The sequence below is a fragment of the Dunckerocampus dactyliophorus genome, chromosome 7, assembly GCF_027744805.1.
Source record: "Dunckerocampus dactyliophorus isolate RoL2022-P2 chromosome 7, RoL_Ddac_1.1, whole genome shotgun sequence".
Lineage (NCBI taxonomy): Eukaryota > Metazoa > Chordata > Actinopteri > Syngnathiformes > Syngnathidae > Dunckerocampus > Dunckerocampus dactyliophorus.
The window spans coordinates 9,146,127-9,164,917 of NC_072825.1; the positions used below are offsets into that span (position 1 = coordinate 9,146,127).

Here is an 18,791-nt window from a genome sequence, read left to right on the forward strand (position 1 = left end):
TAACACATTTAGGTTCTCTTGCACCAAAGAGTGAATCGCATACTACAGTACTGCATATGCCGACTTGCACTGACAACTCCCAAGCAGTAAATATTACACTGGTAGTATTGAACAATAAGAAGCAGGGGGGCTCAAGGTGATTTTTTTTTTTTTCATGGAGCCTAAAATTCCTGGCGGCGCCCCTGGTAGGCCCCTCCCGCCACACCACATGTTTCTGCTTGAAGACCACGCCCCCTTTGAGTGAAAGGCAATAGGGGAGAAGACTGAATGAAACCTCCTCCTCCTGCCCCATGCATGAGGGGAAAAAGAGCAGTTGTGTGCGTGCGTGCGTGTGTGTGAGCTTCATTGTGAGTCACTGCTTTGCTGGAAACAACATTTTTACAGACTCAGAGAAGGAAAGTGACTTTAAAACTAAAAGATAAGGAAACCAAATAGAAGATTAGGAAGAAGCAAAAATGTCCAAACCTAACTATTCTGGTACTTTTCATATGGTGGAACAGGACAATATGGATGCCTACCTTGCTGCTTTAGGTAAGATGTTGTTTGTTTGTTTTTTAAATTCATTCCTCGCTGCTGTTTTACACCAGCATGTCTTTTCAATAACATCACCAAGTAGATCATCTCCATTTGCAGCCGCACTAGAGAGCAGTGATCTCATCAGCTTGTCCTCTATGTGACCCCACTCCAGACATTAACTTTGCACTGAGGAAGATTGTGTGCCTGCTGAAGCCCACCAAAGAGATCACTCATGATCTGGCCTCTGGGGCCATGAAGATCCGCACCCTCACCACTTTCAAGAACTTCAACATGGATTTCATCATAGGACAAGAGTTTACAGAAGACCTGGGGCCCGTGGATGGCCGGACGTGTCAGGTATGTTGTTTTCCTGTTCATGTTGTAGCCTCGTTAGGTATGATACAAGCTGGCTTTGTGCGTTTGAGGTAAAATCAGATGCGCCCCCCTGCTGGGATTTTGTCCTCTAACCACCTCCTGCTGCTCCGCTCACAATGGACAACTGCTGTGTGTGAAAGACGCCCAATGAAAACACGAGCAGCACATAATTCAATTCGCCTGCCTCACACTCACACTGCTGTACCGCATTACAGTATACCATCACTTCATTATACAACGCATTTACGGCAAATTCCCGATTTTGTGTACTATTTTCAGTCATTCTACTTGTTTCTATCGGGCAAGTTGGTGTTTACCATCAGTAACTGGCAAGAGGAGCGACCACCTTAATGATATGACCCTTACAAAGTGTATGCATGTGTGCTTGTGCATGAGCCTACTGTGTGCTTTGACTTTGTGGACTATCTTGTATTGTTCTGTTCCATTATTTTTGATAATGCAATATGGGGGTTATCAATAATAACTGGCGGGAGGACGGATAGTACTAATTATTGTACATACACTCCTGACCAAAATGTTAAAACCAGCTGAAAAATTGCAAGAATTAACTTTTTGCACTCTTAAGGAGGTTCCACGTGGCGCTTCAAAATGCAAAAAGAAGAAATGGGACTGAGACAAAACATTTTTTGAGTGAGCAAGATATTGCAATCGTTTCACTGAAATATGCTGTTCGTCATCTGATCAAAAGCTTAAGATCACAGCCTTCAAAACCCCAAATCTTGGCAAAAATGCGGATGCAGCGTCATTTTCTGTCAGATATTCACACCTGTCATGATCTCTTGATGGCAAAGGCAAAAGAGCTCTCTCCCTGTGAACGAGGTCGGTTGTTGAGCTGCATAAGCGCGGCCCCTCGCAGCGCACCATTGCTGCTGAGGTTGGACACAGTAAGACAGTCATTTTAAACTTCTTGAAAGATCATGAGGGTTATGGAACAAATAAATCAAGGAGTGGACCCCAAAAAATGTCACCGGCATTTTAGGGGGTTTTCAGGTTGTTTTTTTTTAGCTATTTTCTTAAAGTTTTGATCATAGATAGATAGATAAATAGATAGATAGATAGATAGTGGACGGCTGTCTCAGTAGGGTTTGTGCATGAGTGAGTTTCCAATACTGTGTCTCTGACTTTGTGGATTACTTTGCAGTCCTTCTGTTTTACTTCAATTGTGCAAAATGGTTGTCATTAATAACGGACAGGAGGAGCGATGCTTGCCTTGATTCATCACCTTGATCGCCTTCGTCATACGTACATGAGCAGGTTTGGGGCCAATGAAGTGTACCACGCTTTAGTGTGGATCCGAGCGCTCACCCTAGTCAAACGAACCGGACTTTAGGTTTCCAGTGTGCCCAAGCACGGCTTAAGCATTTGTGCGCACGAAGCAGACACATTCTCTCACCAGTTATTCATTAAAATCGACATTTTGCATAACAGAAATAGAAATAAATAGAAAGACTGAAATAATATGCAGTAAGTCCACAGTACACTTAAGCACAATGTAGAGTACATGCCATTTCATTTATGCAATCACTCCTCATCCCAGTTATTGATAATAACCACCTCATGGCACAAAGGAAATAAAGGAAATAAATAGAATTACTCAAAATAATCCCCAAAGCCATGAAAGTTGTAGTAATATTACACTGTATGATGAAATGATAGCACACATAAATGACCAAAGCTTGAAGGCCAGTTGGTTGTGATGTGATTTTAAATGCTCGAACTACTTAACATTCCACCCAGTTCAGACAAACACACAGCATGTTTGTGTCCTCTGCCCCTCTGCAGACCACTGTGAGCTGGGAGGGGGACAAGCTTGTTTGTGTACAGCGTGGCGAGAAGGAAGGCAGAGGATGGACGCACTGGCTAGAGGGCGACAAACTGCATTTGGTGAGGAGAAACACACACCAGTGACATGCGGGCAGGGGAGGCATCCATCCATCCATCTTCTCTGCCACGTATCCTCACTAGGGTCGCGGGTATGCTGGAGCCTATCCCAGCTGACTTCGGGCGCAGAGCACATACAGAAAAAACATTAGTCACCAGTTAACCGAACATGCATGTTTTTGGAATGTGGGAGGTAACCGGAGTGTCCGGAGAAAACCCACGCACGCACGGGGACAACATGCAAACTCCAACGGTGATTCGAACTCCTTACTGTGTGGCCAGCATGCTAATCACTAGGCCACCGTGCGGCCCCCGTCACCATGATAAAAAACATGTATTATACACCATGAATTTCTACAGCCTGTAATGTCTGGAATGTAAGTGTGACGTCATTATTCTTGCTAATCAGATAAAATACATAGAAATGCCATACGAGAGGCACTTGCAGTTCCGCTGCATCCTGGGGGGGTCAGGCGTGCATGAGCTGGAAGGTGCTTGTCACTAAGCACTGTTGTATTTGTGACGGCAGAAGTTTTTTTTCATTAAATAAAAAAATACGTCTTTATTCTCAAAATACAAAACATATATTCTCAACACATTACAACTTTTTCTGAATTATTACAACTTATTCTTCAATATTGCCACCTAAGATTATTTGCAGATTACAACTTTTTCCTAAAAAATAAAAATACTCCTATAATACTATTTTAAAATAGCAAATGTTATTTTATTCTTAGAATATTGTAGTTTTTGTTTTTATCCTTGTTATTATTTAACAGGAATACAAGCATTTATTTGAACCTTTTAGGCAAAAAACTCAAACTTAATATTACAACTTTTTTTTTTAAAGATAAATACAGATTAATATGACATGGTCATATAATTTTGTGTAATATGATATAATATTAATATAAAATTGTATTGTATATAAATTGTAGCATTTTTATGATAGGAAATACATCTTTATGTTTATGTATTTTTATCTTATGTTTTTCTTCGCCAAAAATGTATGACCGTATGCCTTTTTTCCTGTCACATTTGATGTGCCTGAACAGAAAAACTGACTTCACAAGATACAGCCATCTTGGATTTCATTATATTGTGTAAATGTACTTAGTTAGTATAAATGTGTTAGCTAGTTTGTATAAATTGGCTGTAAAAGATTAAGTGTCATTAAGATGTCAAACAGAAGGCATTGTTCCACTGAGTAGCTTTGTGGAGGATTTCCAATATCCTCACAAGCAGGGGGGGGGAGCTCGATACAGCAGCGCCTTGTTCAAATTTTGGGGGAAGAACGGGGGAGAAGGGAATATGGGGGAGGAGGAAAGAACAAGAAGAGAGAAGAAGTAGGGAGTGAAAGAGATTGCAGGGTTAAATGCTGAAGGGCCGGTGGCGGCACCATGTTTTGGATACAATCCCATCATGGAGCAAACCCTCCTTTCATGTTCTACAAGCCTCTATTGATTGTCACTGTTAATTAAACACCCACGCGTCTTCTTTTTCTCGTTCTCCCTTGTCCTTCTCTGCAGGAGATGAGAGCTGAAGGCGTCGTCGCCAAGCAGGTCTTCAAAAAGACTGATTAAAGTGTCCACTATAAGTGCCTTTTTAGTGAATAACGTCATTTATTCTGTATAGAAAATAGTCAAGGTACATGGATTTTAATCCCCATTATGAATTGTTAGAATGAGGGTGAATGTTTGTGTGGTATGGTACCGATAAGAGAGACAGTACAGGTAAAACATTCCATAGATGGATAGGTCCAGATGGATTTGGACAGCGGTGTAAGGTAATGTCCTAAAAAGTCTCACTGTCCATGTACTTGTGCATGTAAGTGACTATACTTATTGTACAATTGGGTTTTCACAATATTAAAAACAATTTCACAATTGGGCGAAAGCGCTGCCTTATTTACATGTCGCATCATCGCCATTGGATTTTAACATGTTCCCAGCATAAACTGCATCTTTTTTGAAGTGCATGTATTGTTGAAAATAAACATTGGAAATGTGACTTTTTATCATAATGAAATCATCCGTATCTTTCAAACCCTAATGCCTTTCCAAATGTCTGTGAACAAATATGCTATGTCAGCACTTTTCATTTGAATTACTGGATGCATTTGGTTAATTCAAGTAAAAAACGGAACTTAAAATACAATGTAAGAAAAAGACTACTTATATGTATACTTATATGTACATATACTTATATATGTTTCATATTGATATATAGTACATTCCTAATTCATATTTCCAGATCACTTTATAATTATTGAATCCAAAACACGAAAGATGATAAAAACGGTGGGCTATTTTGCTACATATTATTACACACACACTGGACATTTGTTAGGTACACCGCCACAGTCTCACGCACTCCAATGCAAGAGCTGTGTTTACATACTTTGCCGTTACTACGGTAACAGTGCTCATTTTAAGAGGTTATCTTTGTTGATGCAGCTCCTGTACTGGTACAGTAGTACTCACACTACAGTTTGAGAATCCATGCATTTGATAAGTGACAAATGTACCTAATGAAGTGTCCAATGAGTGTAATTACAGGAGTAATTTCTTTTTGTTTAATAAACCCACTAAAAAAAACTGTACAGTTAGTTTCATGTTTGGGATGTCAATAAAAACAATAAACGTGATGGTTATTGTTTGACATTTGCAACCCCTAAAGTGAGTCAGTATACCATTACGGTCCTGCAGGGGGCAGTAACACACCTTCTAAAGGGACTCTATTCCAAGCCATCGTTAGCTGTCTCGTGTGTGAAGTAAGTATTTTTGCATGAATGTGGAAATGACAATAGAATGGGTACTCCCAAGCAAACTACACTCATGTCCCACACCACTCGTCCTCCTGTGGCTCAGAGTAGCTCCTGTGGTACACATCAGTCCCATTGCGATGGTCAGAGGAGTCAGTCTTAAGAGAAGCAGGAAGGCCCATGTTGTCTTCTGTGCTGTCGCTGACTGGACTATCATCTGAAGAAGATGATCATCAGCACCAATCAGACTAATGCTGCAGCACAGTATTAAAACACACACAGCGGTGTTGTGATGTTTATTACCTGGGTTAAATATGGTAAATTGGCAGGCCGCTGTCGTATCACTCTTTTGGCAGAGATCATACGGTGCTGGGTTTGGTAGCTGTGGCTCCAGCAGGCTGTCGATGATGGCTGAAGCCGTCTTTACCTCATGAACAGGAATGCTTGACCTGGCTGATGACAACGTATGTGCAATCAAAACAGTCACACATTGTGGTCATTAAAATTTATGTTAACAAAAACCACCGTTTGCTAGGAAGATATGTTTGGATGGATGATATTTCCCCGTTTAGAAACAAAACGGAAACAGCTGAATCCTCTAGATTAATCCATCATTGTACTCTACTTATGGTTGTTTACATTGAAATATAACTTCATTTTATGTGGGGTTTTTTTCAATTTATTTATGTACGTTACACGTAACCGGATATGACGTTTACATCTGCGCTACGTGCACTGTGTAAGTTTTACGTAGCTCAGTCTTGGTGGACGTCATCAGACGATAGAAACATTCCCATGCTAACAAAGTCTTTTCCCACTTCAATATCCTTAATTCAATTTAATTTTCATTGCTCATGTCCCCTGGTATATCTTATTTTAATTATTATTATTATTATCTTTATTTTTTAAATGTAGTTATTTATCACTTTTCTGTTACGTTTTTATTTCTTTAATCTCGATTTCTGTATGATTTATTTGGTGTTTTTGTTATCCAATTGTTATTTGTTAATGCCCATGGTTTAATGCTTTGTTATTGTAATTTGTAAGGCATTAATAAAGTTGATTGGAAAAAAAAAGAAAAGCTAACGCAGTCTTTTAACAAGAGTCACTTATAAAATAACCTCCCAACATATTACATATATGAAGTATGATTATTGACCATTTAAGTTCATACATTTAAAAAATAATAACTATCGCAGCACGTGACGTCGTCAAAATTAGCTAAAAGAGGAAGTGCGCGGGACCGTATGTGTTGGCAGTGACACTCATTTCTCGCTGTGGGCGCTGCCATTTTAAGTGACGTCAGACATACTACTACAATTGTGGACCTTCTGCCGCGGTATATTAATAAAAAAAAAACTTTTCCTTGTCAAATGAATGAAGACTTTTTCATTGTAGCAAGTATTCGAATTTGCTGAATCAGTTTCCATTCATGTTGTGTGTACTATATTATACTATACACAACTCATATGCTAATAGATTTGTAATGTGTTTGTAATGTCTCTTTCACGTGAGCTAAGGTGGTTATCCCCCAATTAGAACGATAGAACAAAGAAAGAGTGTTATTACTTCGTGCCAGTTAGCTAGATATACATATTGTGTGTAACTTTCTACTCACTCACATTTGCTGATAATGCATACCTAATCATTTTATTCTCTTTTACAGAAGAAGCAGAAACAAAGTTGGAGTCAGCTCAATTTGGCTCAAAGTGCCTGTAAGCTCCATCAGCCCACACAAACACATATGTACACAGTACAGGATGTATTGTGTCTGTGATTTCCACCCTTATCTCATCTGCACAATAAATGTCAGTCGACACAGTGTGGCACACATGTAGGAGTCCTTACCGGTACTCATATGTGACATGTGCGTCACATGGCCGCCACGTTTGTTGCGTCAAGTTGAATATGTGCCGGATGTGGTGTCCTTTTTCGGTTTGTCACGTTGCTGGGATTGATTGTGTGTATTCAGAGAGAATTCTTCTTGGAAAAATAACATACGACTCAAAAGCAAATATTACAACTGCTCTGGAGTTGACCATTTAAACGAATGAGAAATAAGGCTTGTATTGTAAATTCTATTTTTACGTTACTCTCGATGTGTTCTCGAGAATATACTGTACATCCGCCACAGAGGAAGCAGTGGGAGGAAGTCTGCAAGTAGCGCACCCAAAAGTGTGCTGCAGGTAGCACTGAAACATGCTTGTGACCCATGTGAAACATGCAGGGGCGCCGTATAAGAGGAAAAAGTTTGAAAAATTCCAAAGACCCCTGACTGACAGTGGCCCCAAAAATAGGTAATTATTAAAAATAAGAAGCGGTGGGACCGATATATAAAATTTTTTCACGGGGCTCAGAATTCTTGGCGGCATCCCTGGAAAATCGCATACTCACCCGTTTTGTGCGATTTTCGTTTGGCAGTCCAGCACATCAGTCCCAACACAGCCAGTATGGTCAGCACAAAGCCCAACCACAAGCCTGCAGGTAATATCCACGGGCACCCTGCAGAACACACCGTGTAAATATCGTTTTTTATTATGATTGATAAAGCCAGTCTCTGTCTTTTATTAACATCCAACTGTTCATTCGCTGGTCAATCCAATTTGACAGTGACTTCCAATTTGTACGCAGAGGTGCCCCTCCCTACACGCAGAACACGCGCCGTGTGTAAGGCCCCACGAATGGGGCTGCATTCTTGGCAAATGCGCATAGGATGTGCATTGCCGCCACGAGGCATGGAGCACCGAGTCAGCCTGAGGCAGGAGAGAAAAGAAGAGACATGTAACCGACACTATCATTGCCACAATGATTGACGGCATAAAACTCCTCTTAGGGCGGTGGAGAACAAACCTTTTCCCAGGCTGACTTATATTTATAATATATACACAAACTCACTTATTTCTTTCACGTAGAATGATGACACACTGTGTGCGTGTATCTTGTCATCACGTCAGCACAGGATCTGTTAAGGGCTACTATGTTTATGTGATGATACAGTACGCACTGCGCACTGGTAACTTTGAGTGTTAGGCATAGGCTTTCAGACGTCAACCAATCAGAGGCTGTGAAAATGCGGATGTTACTGTATGCCCGCTGGCTGGCTCCGTGAGGCGAATCTGACATTTGATAGATTAAAGAAACAGGCCCATGGCAGATAGTGAAATCTAAAATCCATATAAACAGATGTACTGGAAGCAGTGAAGCAAATAGACACACTACAAAATGAAGATAATAGACTGCTGAGAATAAATTAATGCAATTTTATGGAACAAATATTAGAATTTACATTGTAAATATAGGTGAGTGCTTCTGATAGTGTTTAGGCCAGCAGAGAAGGCTTTGCTGGCCTTGATGGCACATCACTGGATAATTCATTCACACCATATGTTTAGGTTTGTTCACTATCTGTGTGTGTCACCATTTTGTAATAGGGAGAGACAAGATTAGAGATTGTGTAACATTAGATTGATAGTTTATGCAGTCATGCGGGAAAGAAAAGGAGTTGGGAACTAAGTTTTTTTTTAACAAATTAAGCAAATAGGACTATAAAACTGAATATAGAACAGAATAGAATAGAAACCGTGTACAGTTTGGTCCACCCTGCACGGGACAATCCACCTTACGTGTCCAAGTAGTGTACAAGTTAGGGAAAAGTCTGCTTAAAGGTGGATGAAAAGGCAGGGCATTTGGAGACAGAGTACATGTCAGAATTATAGGCAACAACAGCCGTGTGTCCTCGCCGTGTGTCCGTGTGTATTGGCGATAAGCGGAGGCGACTCGGACCCTGCGGATCTCCTCAGGTGTGGTGCACCTGTTTTTGAACACTTCAACTCCGTAAATGGAAAAATACGAGTGCATAAGACGAAAGCATAACAAGCATGCAAAAACATTAAGGAATATGTAAAACGAAAATAAGATTTGTTTTGTTGGCCCAAGCTCTATTCTAACACAAAGTTATGAGGAAATCGCATTCCTGCTCACTAACTGACAAAGAAGTAGGACACTTCCTTCCTGGTCAAAGCCTTTCAGCCATACACGTTCCCACATGACTGTAACCAGAAGGACCGGCTGAGCATCCACAGGGAAAGGTTTGTATTTAATAGTCTCAGTGCATAAAGATTTGATGGCAAATGATGGCATTGCACGCCCTAACAATGAACCCACCAGATTTCAAGTCCCCACAGATGGCATCAGTAGTCGATGTTCCTGGAGTTTTTAACTCTCGACCCAAGTCTTCACACCTGCGAATAAAGCACAACTACAGTACATCCACTTTTTCCATGCAATGTAATAACAATTCGAAATAGCAGGCATGCAAGATGTCTAACCTGGTGTGCATTTGACAGGCTGATTGGGAATCGGACACGTTGCTGTATGTGCCCTTTTCACACGGCGCACAGACTGTATCGTTGGCCCCCGTGGCTGCAACAAACAACACTTTTGTTCACTTTCATTTCCGGATAAGTGTATACTCAGGGAAAGTCAGCAAGCCTACTTTGAACTTTGACCCCTGAACCCGGAAAGCAGATGGTGGCGGGCATGCAGTGCTCGCAGGGGTTGCGGCTACAGAAGAAACCTGTCAAACACCCGCACACTGTGTCCTTGTGAGCCGTGCACTCCTTTGCCGTCCTCTGGTTGTTGCCTATTAGACAGGCAGCAAGAAGCACTCAATCTAAAGAATTTGTTTGTATTCACATTTTGTAGCAGTTGATGAAACGCTCGTAAAATTTTTGCTGCACTCATTTTTTGCCTGTTTATACTTCATTCCAGATCTGTGATAGAAACACCACGGCGCTCACTCTGGACTCTATCGACACCTGTTGGAGAGGTACCGATTTAACAATACTTTATGCACAATAATGAAGATGTTGTTAATTTAATACCACTCAAAACCGAGCTGTATTATTACTGTACACTAGGTCCCCAACTTACGAACATCCGACTAGTGAACATTCGCGGATACCAACACAAGCCGACTGGTCTATATTTTATTTTATTTTGCCTTGTAGTCGCTCAATCAGTATTTATACTGCTACTGTACATGCTTGACCAGTAGGGGGCACTGTGACACTGCTAATGGGACCAACAGTTACAGGCAGACCGGGGGGAGGAGAAGTGAAGAAAAGCCACGTTGTAGCTGTATGATACAACCTGGACAGAGTGTGTGATTAAAGTTTATGAAGAGTTACTAGGCCTGCTTAATTCTACACCACCCACAGAACACTACCTCTTTTAGAAGAGTGTAACGAAGACGACGATTTGTCCTTTTTTTCAATAACTCCTCCTCCTTCTCCACCACAACGACTTATGCTCGACCTCTCCTCTTCAAAGGTAAATAACATTTATCATTACGTATTATTATATCATTGTTATTATTGTTTTTTTCATTAATTATCCTCGTTTAATATTACTACTGCATCCAAACTCATATTTACATACATACACATTTACTGTATATGTATACACGTACATGTAGTACCTCTATCATTGGTAAATACCTTTTCCCCTACTTAAGAACAATTCAACATAAGAACGGTTGTCTGGAACCAATTGTGTTTGTAAGTTGGGGACCTAGTGTATGTTTTATACTAATGGTAATGCACCTAATATTGTGGCTGATGACTGTATTACTTAAGCAAGCTACAACTATGCTACTGCAATACAGTAAAACCTTACAAACAAACACAGCACACTGCAGGATGCTGGACAGCCTGGAAATACAAATGATCTGTTTCAGGGTTAAACTGTGGCCATCATAAAACATGTGTTAACTGCGCAGGCGGTGTTTTGAGTAACATTTTAATATTCCTAACTGTCATTCAAGTGTAAAAATAATTCCACGTAAACTCACAGTCTTAAATTCAATGATCAATTCACGCTGCAGATATGTTTCGCGACATTCTTAATTGTCCCACAAGTGTAAAAAGAAGCTGTCAACCGCTGTCAAATGTAAAAGCAACAAAGTGCTCCACCTTAACTTTGATGATAAGTGACAACATGCATTGTGGAGTCGTGCAGCTTTGAATGTGAGTGTGTGTACATGTATTCTTCTTCTCTTCTTCTTCAGGCTGCCAATATGCCCATGACTCTTGTGACAACGGAAAAATTCCTAATGAAATGTATTTTACTGTATTTTCAAGACATTTCTACAGACTGCAGCAATAAAGTAGGCATTTAGACAGATAGTTATTGGATCTGTTTCTATTCTACGTAGCAAATGTGGAGTGACTTACTGGCACTGCACTGCCTGCACACAATGCAGCTGCTTAGGTGATTCCTGGTGGCTGTGTAGAGTCCACGTCCGCAGGCGCCACACTGAGTCTTCTTGGCATCGTCGCAGTCGGCTTGCACGAAGCTTCCTGGTGAGCCAACAGAAGCGTTCAGGCACCCCAGGTTCAAAACACCGGAGCAAGGATGCTGTGTGACGTCCAACTGACCTGGGGGGCATCGATCGCAGCATCTTCCACCTTTACTCAAGTATTTATCCTCGGCAGTGCACTCAGCCATCTCCACTACGGTATCCACAACTTTTGACTCCCAGAGTTGCCGTCAAAAGAGCATCTTTGCGTCATCTCTGCTGTGTGACTGCGTACGTACGAGCAAGTTGCCCACCTTACCTTTCTTATCCCACACAGTGGAAACCCCCCATTGACCCTGATAATGCTATTTCCCCCCGCCACCTCTTCGTCTCATTCTTCTTTTCTGGTCCCTCCCTTGTTTCCTTCCTGCTGTCACCCCAACCCCCACCTCTCTCCTGGTGTAGTGCAGCTTATAAAATGTTTGTTCATGTTGGCTGCTTTCATACAATGACTAATACACCTTTTCCTCTCTCACTATCATCACCTATTGTGTCCACCGGACCTTTTGTTCTGCAGTTACAGGACCTTTAAGCTGGTATTTTTTTGATTTGGCAAGATGGTTCTTCCTGTCATCCATCTGACCAATATGAGAAATAGAATCATGGATATGCTTTCATGTGCAGTGTAGGAATGAGAACCCGGGGGAGATCGTGAGGACAGAGAAAGTGAATTAATGAGAAAAGGCAGGAGATTTGGGGGCGGTTTGTGTGACACAAAGTGCAATGGCATCAAAATTATTACATAATGGTAGGAAGAACTCTAATAGGTTTTGGTGCTGATCCAGATGAAGTGCATACAGGTTTTTTTTCCCTATTTTTATTCAGCATTTACCAGCATTTAGGCCAAATACGAAGCGAAAGAAAAATACATTATATTACTCTATCTGTGCAGCGTGGGAGAAAGTTAGCACACGTACAATGGTGCTTTCAAGGACTATCGAACAAAGTGAAACGTGTCACCACTAGCAACAAACAACATATACTGTCCGTGCAAAAATTACGGGATTTTTAACTGTATATTATTTTTTCAATAAAATCATGACCCATATTTCCAAAACTTCGTTTACATAAAATTCAATGCAGTTTACATTTTTTAAAGTCTGTTTTTTTTTTTTTTTATCATTGCACGTGAAAGCTTCCCACAGCCGTGGAGCAGTGGTTGGAGACCCCTGATCTACAGTATATTGTATAGTGAAAAATAGGAATGTCGGAGATATCAGTTCGTATCGGTAGCTTTTTTTTGTACAGGTAAATATAAGAATTGTTTTCTTCTTACTGCTCCTTTCCAATGATGAACGTGTTGATCTGAAAATGCAAAGTGCAATTATGTACAAATTATGCTGTCCACTTTCATAAAAGGCCCAAAAATAAATAAATAAATCAATTAAAAAAATGCAATACAATAATAACCATTGTGTTAAATGACGCTTAGTAAGACTGTAACATCAGTGTGAAAACAGTACCATCGTGTGGTGGAACGTATGAACTGCACATATATAAAAAATTATATATATAATTATTTTTTAAAATTACAATTTATTTTTTTTTTCTATAAAACAGAACCTTTATTTTTTTAGTAGGTGAAAAATGATTAATAATTTCAAATACCCATAAAACTGTAACAGCAATGGTTATAAAATACAAAAAAAAAGATTTTAAATGTTAACTTTTCGTCCCTGTTGACCTGCTTGATCCTGCTGATTCCATGATAAAATGAGAGGCGTTTGTCTCCATTACAATCTCTGAGCCACGGGGACGTTTACTTTCGTTTTCACTCTTGACAGCGTTTGCTTTGCGCATGTGCCAACACTCGAACCCCACAAACAAGGCAACATTTTTAACTGTTCCTTCCTGTCGCTGTAGGTTAGTAATTCCTGGTGTACTGACTTTGTGAACGTTTAGAATAATTTGATTGTCTGTCTTTCCGAACATGACGTGGTTTGTTGTTTGTTGTTGAAATCAAAAGTGAAAGTAGAATGTGTTCTGCTTCAATTTACCATAAAGACACTTCCACGATGGTGACAGGAGTCATTTTGTTTGGACTCTTCACCACCTGCGTGTGTGGTAAGCAATTTAATTTGGCAATATATTCAGTATGTGTGTAATGTAGTGTACATTGTATATGTAATAAACGTACAGTTGAAACCAGAAGTTAAAATAAACTGTGAAAAATGTAGTGTCGTTTTTTTTCTCACTCTGACATTAAAATCACATTGAAACTTCTGCTTTTTGAGGTCAGTTAGGATTATCAAAATTTTTTCTATTTGCTAAATGCTGTAATTATCAGAGAGGGGATTTTCTTCAAAGTCCGATTTTTACATACGCATAGATTTGTATGTCTTTAAACAATGTGGGAAAGCACAGATGACGATCACATGGCTTTGGAAACTTCTAATAGGTCAGTTGACAACATTTAGAGGCACACCTGTGCATGTGCTTCACGGCCACGCTTGCCAGTGCCTACAATGATAACCTTGCTTCTTCTTTGGTTTGTCTGTTTAAACTGTGATGCACAGTGTCCAGGGTTGCTGATGTGGTTCTGTCCTGTGAGTTCATTGAGGACTCAGTCAGAGTACAAGGTGGTTCTGCCTTTGCCAGAACTCCGGCCACTCTCATCTTGAGGGATGTCGCCATCACTTCCAGTGATGAGTCGCTCGAAGCGCTCACGCCATTTGTTCCACCATTCAAGCCGGATCCAGACCTCATTCTGTTCGAGCGCAAAGGTTCTTTTTCCCATCGTCTTCCCCACCAAAACAAATTGTTCTCCTCTTTTGACGTTCCCTCCTCTGTTTGTGGCAGCGTCGTCAGTGGAGATTCCCAACATGGAGTTGCTACTCCACGCCGACTGCAACCAGCAGGAGGTGATGTGCGAAATAACCTCTTATACCCCCCACGGCTCAAAGAAGGAGTCGGGCTCTGGTTATTTCATGGTGTCCATCGATGTGGAAGGTGTGGACTTCAGCGCTATGTTGATCCTCCACACCGTGCCTGTGGTTACGGACCAGTTGTCCCTAATGCAAACTACACTGGGCTTGCCAATGACCCATGCTGGAACGTTGCTGACTGAGAGTGAGACAGAATTTTTATCCAAACAGAACTGGTGTGAAAGCTGTCCTAAGACATATTTGTCCATCTGTCTCCTCAGTGCCCTTTGTGGTGTTTTCCACTGTCAAAGCTCCATCTGCCCCTTTGAGAGGCAATGGCCTCCTCGGCTGTGGTTTCAGATACCTCGAGGCATCGCCTGATGAAGAAGTGCACATTGAGTGGCGACAACAGCATCGAGGAGAAGGCCGGAAAATCCTCACGGTGAAGACAAAGCTGAACGATCCAGAAGGGAGCACGGAGGGTAAGTGTGGCGTCAACGTGAGGTTTTGATTAGAGATGTAGGCACCATGTTGAGAGGATTCTGCTGTTTTTCTGTTGCCAGTGCATCATGACAGAGAGGAATCGAGTGTGGATGCTATCCAGGTTGTTGGTCAAGGAGACGCATCTGTGACGCTGAACAATTTAAAGGTGACGGATGAGGGCGCCTACATCTGCTCTGTGTCTTTAGGTCCTTTCCATGGCCAGCAGGTGGTTAATCTCCAGGTCGTTCGTAAGTGTCACACACATTGGAACTTGTTGACCTCGGGTCACTCTCAGGCAGTTCATATTGTGTGTGTGTGTGTGTGTGTGTGTGTGTGAATGTACAACGTTACATTATTAGACACTCAGTTCACGATATGAGACGATACACGAGATTGTGTTTACGAGAATGAGACGTGGCGAGATTTTCACATTTGAATAACATTTAATAACATTTTTTAAATAACATTTTATTTGAAAAATTCTGAAAAAAAAGTGATGATACGCATATTGCAATCTGCTAATTACATTTTTACTTTGTTACACTCCCCTGTGTGTATGCAGGCGGCCCCGCCTCCAAAAAGAGACTGTGTGACTGACAAAAGGGCTCACTCCGTTCATGCCCTTGCTCTATGGAATAAATTTGCCAAGGTGCTGAAACCAATGCACAGAGTGAACCTCTTCCTGCCTGTTTGGAGGCGAGAGACGAGGACAACAAAACAGACACCCTTTCACATGGCAGTACATTGAGGCCGGCAAAATTATCGAGTTAATTTTCATTTCTTGTGTGATTAATTACTTCATTTATGATTGTCCCAGGCCTAGTGCCCATGAGACTTTTTTTTTCCTGAATGAGAAATCTTGGCACATTTTAATCTCGCGAGATCCTGTGACATAAACTCTCGTGTCACCCGTAATTATGAGTGAATGTGAACTGGCAGGCAGATGTTTACGTTTTGTGTGTATGTTCATCAGCAGAAGTTGGCACGAGTGTTTTTGTTGTCTGCCTGTAAACCGATACCGGTACCTGATACCGCAAGATTAAAATGTGACAAGATTTTTCATTCAGAAAAATCTCATGGGCACTAGGACTGGGACGATAATCAATAATAAATAAATAATAAATACACAAATTAATCACACAATAAATGTCTATGAACTGCATAAGTCTGTGGGCCTCAGTATATTGCCACGTGCATGCGTGTCTGCTTTCCTCGTCTCTCGCCTCCAAACAGGCATGAAGAAGATTCAGTACATTTTTTCCATAGATCAATGGCATGAACGAAGTGAGCCCTTTTGTCAGTCGGTGGGTGGAGGCGGGGCCGCTGGTATACACACTGTGTGCAGAAGAGTGTCGCCTCGTGAGGAGCAACTAAATCAGTAATTGCAATATATCGTCATATATTTTTCTATATTTTATCATTAAATTTTTCTTAAAAGTAATGTCAAAATCTCGTCTCATCTCGTTCTCGGAGAACCAATCTCGTGTATTGTCTAGTGTCTCGTGACACCCCTAATGTATACTGTATGTGAGTGGACAAACAGAGGTTAACATTTTGTGTGGTAAAGGGTGTGTGTGTGTGTGTGTGTGTGTGTGTGTATGTATGGAAGTGGACAAACAGAGGTTCACATTGTGTGTGCGTGTGTGTGTGCGTGTGTGTGTGTAAATAAAGAAGCAGATGTTTACATTATCTGTATACAGTATGTGAATGGACCAACAGAAGTCGTCATTGCGTGTAAGTGATTGTACAGATGGCAATATTACATGATGTGAGTATGTGAATGGCTAGACTGCTGTTTACATGATGTGTGCCTGTCAATGTATAGATGTTTGCAAAATGTGGTACAGTATGTGAATGGACAAACACATGTATTTACATTTAGTATGTGTGTGTGTGTGTGTGTGAGTGTGTGAGAATGGCCAGAAGTTGGCATTATGTGCATATGTGAATTGAAAACCAGATGTTTGATTGTGTGTGTGTTTGTGTGACCAGACAGACTGTTGATTACATGATGTGTGTAGCACATGGATAGACAAATGGATGTGTGCAATATATGCACAGTTTGTGTGTATGTGTGTTTGTGAATGAACGTTAGTTGCCATTTTGTGCATATGCTTTCATTGTATGTGTATGTGAATGGGCAGACCGATGTTTACATGTAAATGCAGTGAAATGTCTTCTTCTCTCTTGGCCTTCTTTGTAGAAGCCCCCATTGTTTCACTCTCAGAAACAAAGCTGGTTTTAAAGGCAGACACCGCAAAGACTATAAGATGCCAGTGCAGTAAATACTTCCCTCTGGATGCTCAGGTGAGGTACTCCACTTAAAAAAAATACTCAGCCACCATGCAGTACTTCACATGTTCACACTTGCCTCCAGGTGGAGTGGTTGTCACGCTCGCTGACAGACAAGGAGCCCACCATCTTCCCCGATCAGGGCTCGCTGTCCAGCCACCGGAGGCATAGAGACGGCACGTATACACTCTCGTCCCGCCTCACCGTGCCCTCCACTGTCACCCAGGGAACTGAAATCATCTGCAAAGTGTCACACCCAGCTCTGGATGCTCCTCTCTTTGTTAGCCTAATGGTAGAACACCAGGAAGCAGGTAATAGGGTCATTTCATGTTGGAATGTCCAAATCCATTAGCTGCATATTCAATGAAAACCCCAATCAGACATGACAACATTTTAAATATAAAACTAGCAACGGGTCTTGTGATTCATGGCCATATTGTTTCTCCTTCTGCAGATGACTACTGGTGGGTGCTGTGCTTCCTGTTTGTCACGGTGCTCTTCTTCTACCAGCTCCTCAAATAATTGCCGGTAGATAGCCACTGTTTCCCTTCATTACATTTAGGCTATATTTTATTACTGACTTGAATGAAAACTCAAGTTCAGGTTGTTATCTGTACTTTGCACAGGAATTTCGAAATCATTTGATGGTTTTTGTGCATTATTGTTTGAGTTTAAATAAGCAAGTAAGAGTGAGTAAATTATTGTGGTGCATTAAAGAAGTTTATTTTGAACATGCTTTACAAAATGACATTGAAGTACGCAACATGTTTCCACTTGCACAATTCAACATGTCTGAAAGGGGGTAGGAAATCTTACCCCCGTTACTGATAGTCTTTTGCAAGTTTGCATGTGAAATCCATGTAAGAAAAAGTGTTATTAAAAATGACGCCTGATATTGATAAGAACATACCAATACGCCATCCATCTGTTCATCCATTTTCTATGCCGCTGGTCCTCATTAGGGTCGTAGGGGTATGCCGGAGCCTATCCCAGCTGACTTTGGGCGAGAGGCTGGCTACACCCTGGCCTGGTCACCAGCCAATCACGGGGCACATGTAGACAAACAACCATTCACACGCACATTCACTTCTATGGACAATTTAGTGTTTTCAGTTAACCTAACATGCATGGTTTTGGGATGTGGGCAGAAACCGGAATACCCGGAGAAAACACACACGGGGAGAACATGTAAACTCCACACAAAGATGCCCACGCAGACACCGGAACCCCTCGATCG

The 18,791-nt window shown here is 41.2% G+C and overlaps 3 protein-coding genes across 6 annotated transcripts; 2 read left to right on the plus strand and 1 right to left on the minus strand.

Annotated features, from left to right (window-relative positions):
- The first annotated feature begins 233 nt into the window (after positions 1–233).
- rbp5 (retinol binding protein 1a, cellular) lies at positions 234–5,341 on the plus strand. Its single transcript, XM_054782485.1, has 4 exons — positions 234–531; positions 689–873; positions 2,695–2,796; positions 4,323–5,341. Exons 1-4 carry the CDS (start codon positions 456–458, stop codon positions 4,374–4,376), a joined length of 417 nt encoding a protein of 138 aa, XP_054638460.1. The 5' UTR covers positions 234–455; the 3' UTR covers positions 4,377–5,341.
- LOC129185414 (tumor necrosis factor receptor superfamily member 5) lies at positions 4,162–12,235 on the minus strand. Of its 3 annotated transcripts, XM_054782481.1 has the most exons (8): positions 11,995–12,235; positions 11,791–11,916; positions 10,053–10,199; positions 9,886–9,979; positions 9,722–9,798; positions 7,952–8,059; positions 5,861–6,010; positions 4,164–5,774 (listed from the first exon to the last, which is right to left on the minus strand). In XM_054782481.1, exons 1-8 carry the CDS (start codon positions 12,062–12,064, stop codon positions 5,629–5,631), a joined length of 918 nt encoding a protein of 305 aa, XP_054638456.1. In that variant the 5' UTR covers positions 12,065–12,235; the 3' UTR covers positions 4,164–5,628. The 3 variants fall into 3 exon arrangements, with proteins under 3 accessions (XP_054638458.1, XP_054638457.1, XP_054638456.1); XM_054782483.1 differs by lacking the exon at positions 10,053–10,199 and having other exon boundaries at positions 4,162–5,774; XM_054782482.1 differs by lacking the exon at positions 7,952–8,059 and having other exon boundaries at positions 4,163–5,774.
- A 1,485-nt stretch (positions 12,236–13,720) lies between these two features.
- Positions 13,721–18,719, plus strand: tapbpl (TAP binding protein like). 2 transcript variants are annotated; one of them, XM_054782953.1, is made up of 9 exons: positions 13,723–13,778; positions 13,920–13,979; positions 14,432–14,638; positions 14,715–14,984; positions 15,061–15,261; positions 15,343–15,510; positions 17,466–17,569; positions 17,640–17,865; positions 18,009–18,719. In XM_054782953.1, exons 2-9 carry the CDS (start codon positions 13,931–13,933, stop codon positions 18,074–18,076), a joined length of 1,293 nt encoding a protein of 430 aa, XP_054638928.1. In that variant the 5' UTR covers positions 13,723–13,778; positions 13,920–13,930; the 3' UTR covers positions 18,077–18,719. The 2 variants fall into 2 exon arrangements, with proteins under 2 accessions (XP_054638927.1, XP_054638928.1); XM_054782952.1 differs by having other exon boundaries at positions 13,721–13,979.
- Positions 18,720–18,791: the final 72 nt, after the last annotated feature.

Bases quoted from the DNA above. Each gene is read 5' to 3' on its own strand.
- rbp5 (XM_054782485.1), top strand. From the start codon at position 456: ATGTCCAAACCTAACTATTCTGGTACTTTTCATATGGTGGAACAGGAC. The intron at 874-2,694 runs GTATGTTGTTTT...GCCCCTCTGCAG, and splicing joins TGGATGGCCGGACGTGTCAG to ACCACTGTGAGCTGGGAGGG. The intron at 2,797-4,322 runs GTGAGGAGAAAC...CCTTCTCTGCAG, and splicing joins AGGGCGACAAACTGCATTTG to GAGATGAGAGCTGAAGGCGT.
- LOC129185414 (XM_054782481.1), bottom strand. From the start codon at position 12,064: ATGGCTGAGTGCACTGCCGAGGATAAATACTTGAGTAAAGGTGGAAGA. The intron at 9,980-10,052 runs GTAGGCTTGCTG...TGTTTGTTGCAG, and splicing joins TTCAGGGGTCAAAGTTCAAA to CCACGGGGGCCAACGATACA. The intron at 6,011-7,951 runs GTGAGTATGCGA...CGTTGTCATCAG, and splicing joins ACGAAAATCGCACAAAACGG to CCAGGTCAAGCATTCCTGTT.
- tapbpl (XM_054782952.1), top strand. From the start codon at position 13,892: ATGTGTTCTGCTTCAATTTACCATAAAGACACTTCCACGATGGTGACA. The intron at 13,980-14,431 runs GTAAGCAATTTA...TGTGATGCACAG, and splicing joins CTTCACCACCTGCGTGTGTG to TGTCCAGGGTTGCTGATGTG. The intron at 15,511-17,465 runs GTAAGTGTCACA...CCTTCTTTGTAG, and splicing joins GGTTAATCTCCAGGTCGTTC to AAGCCCCCATTGTTTCACTC.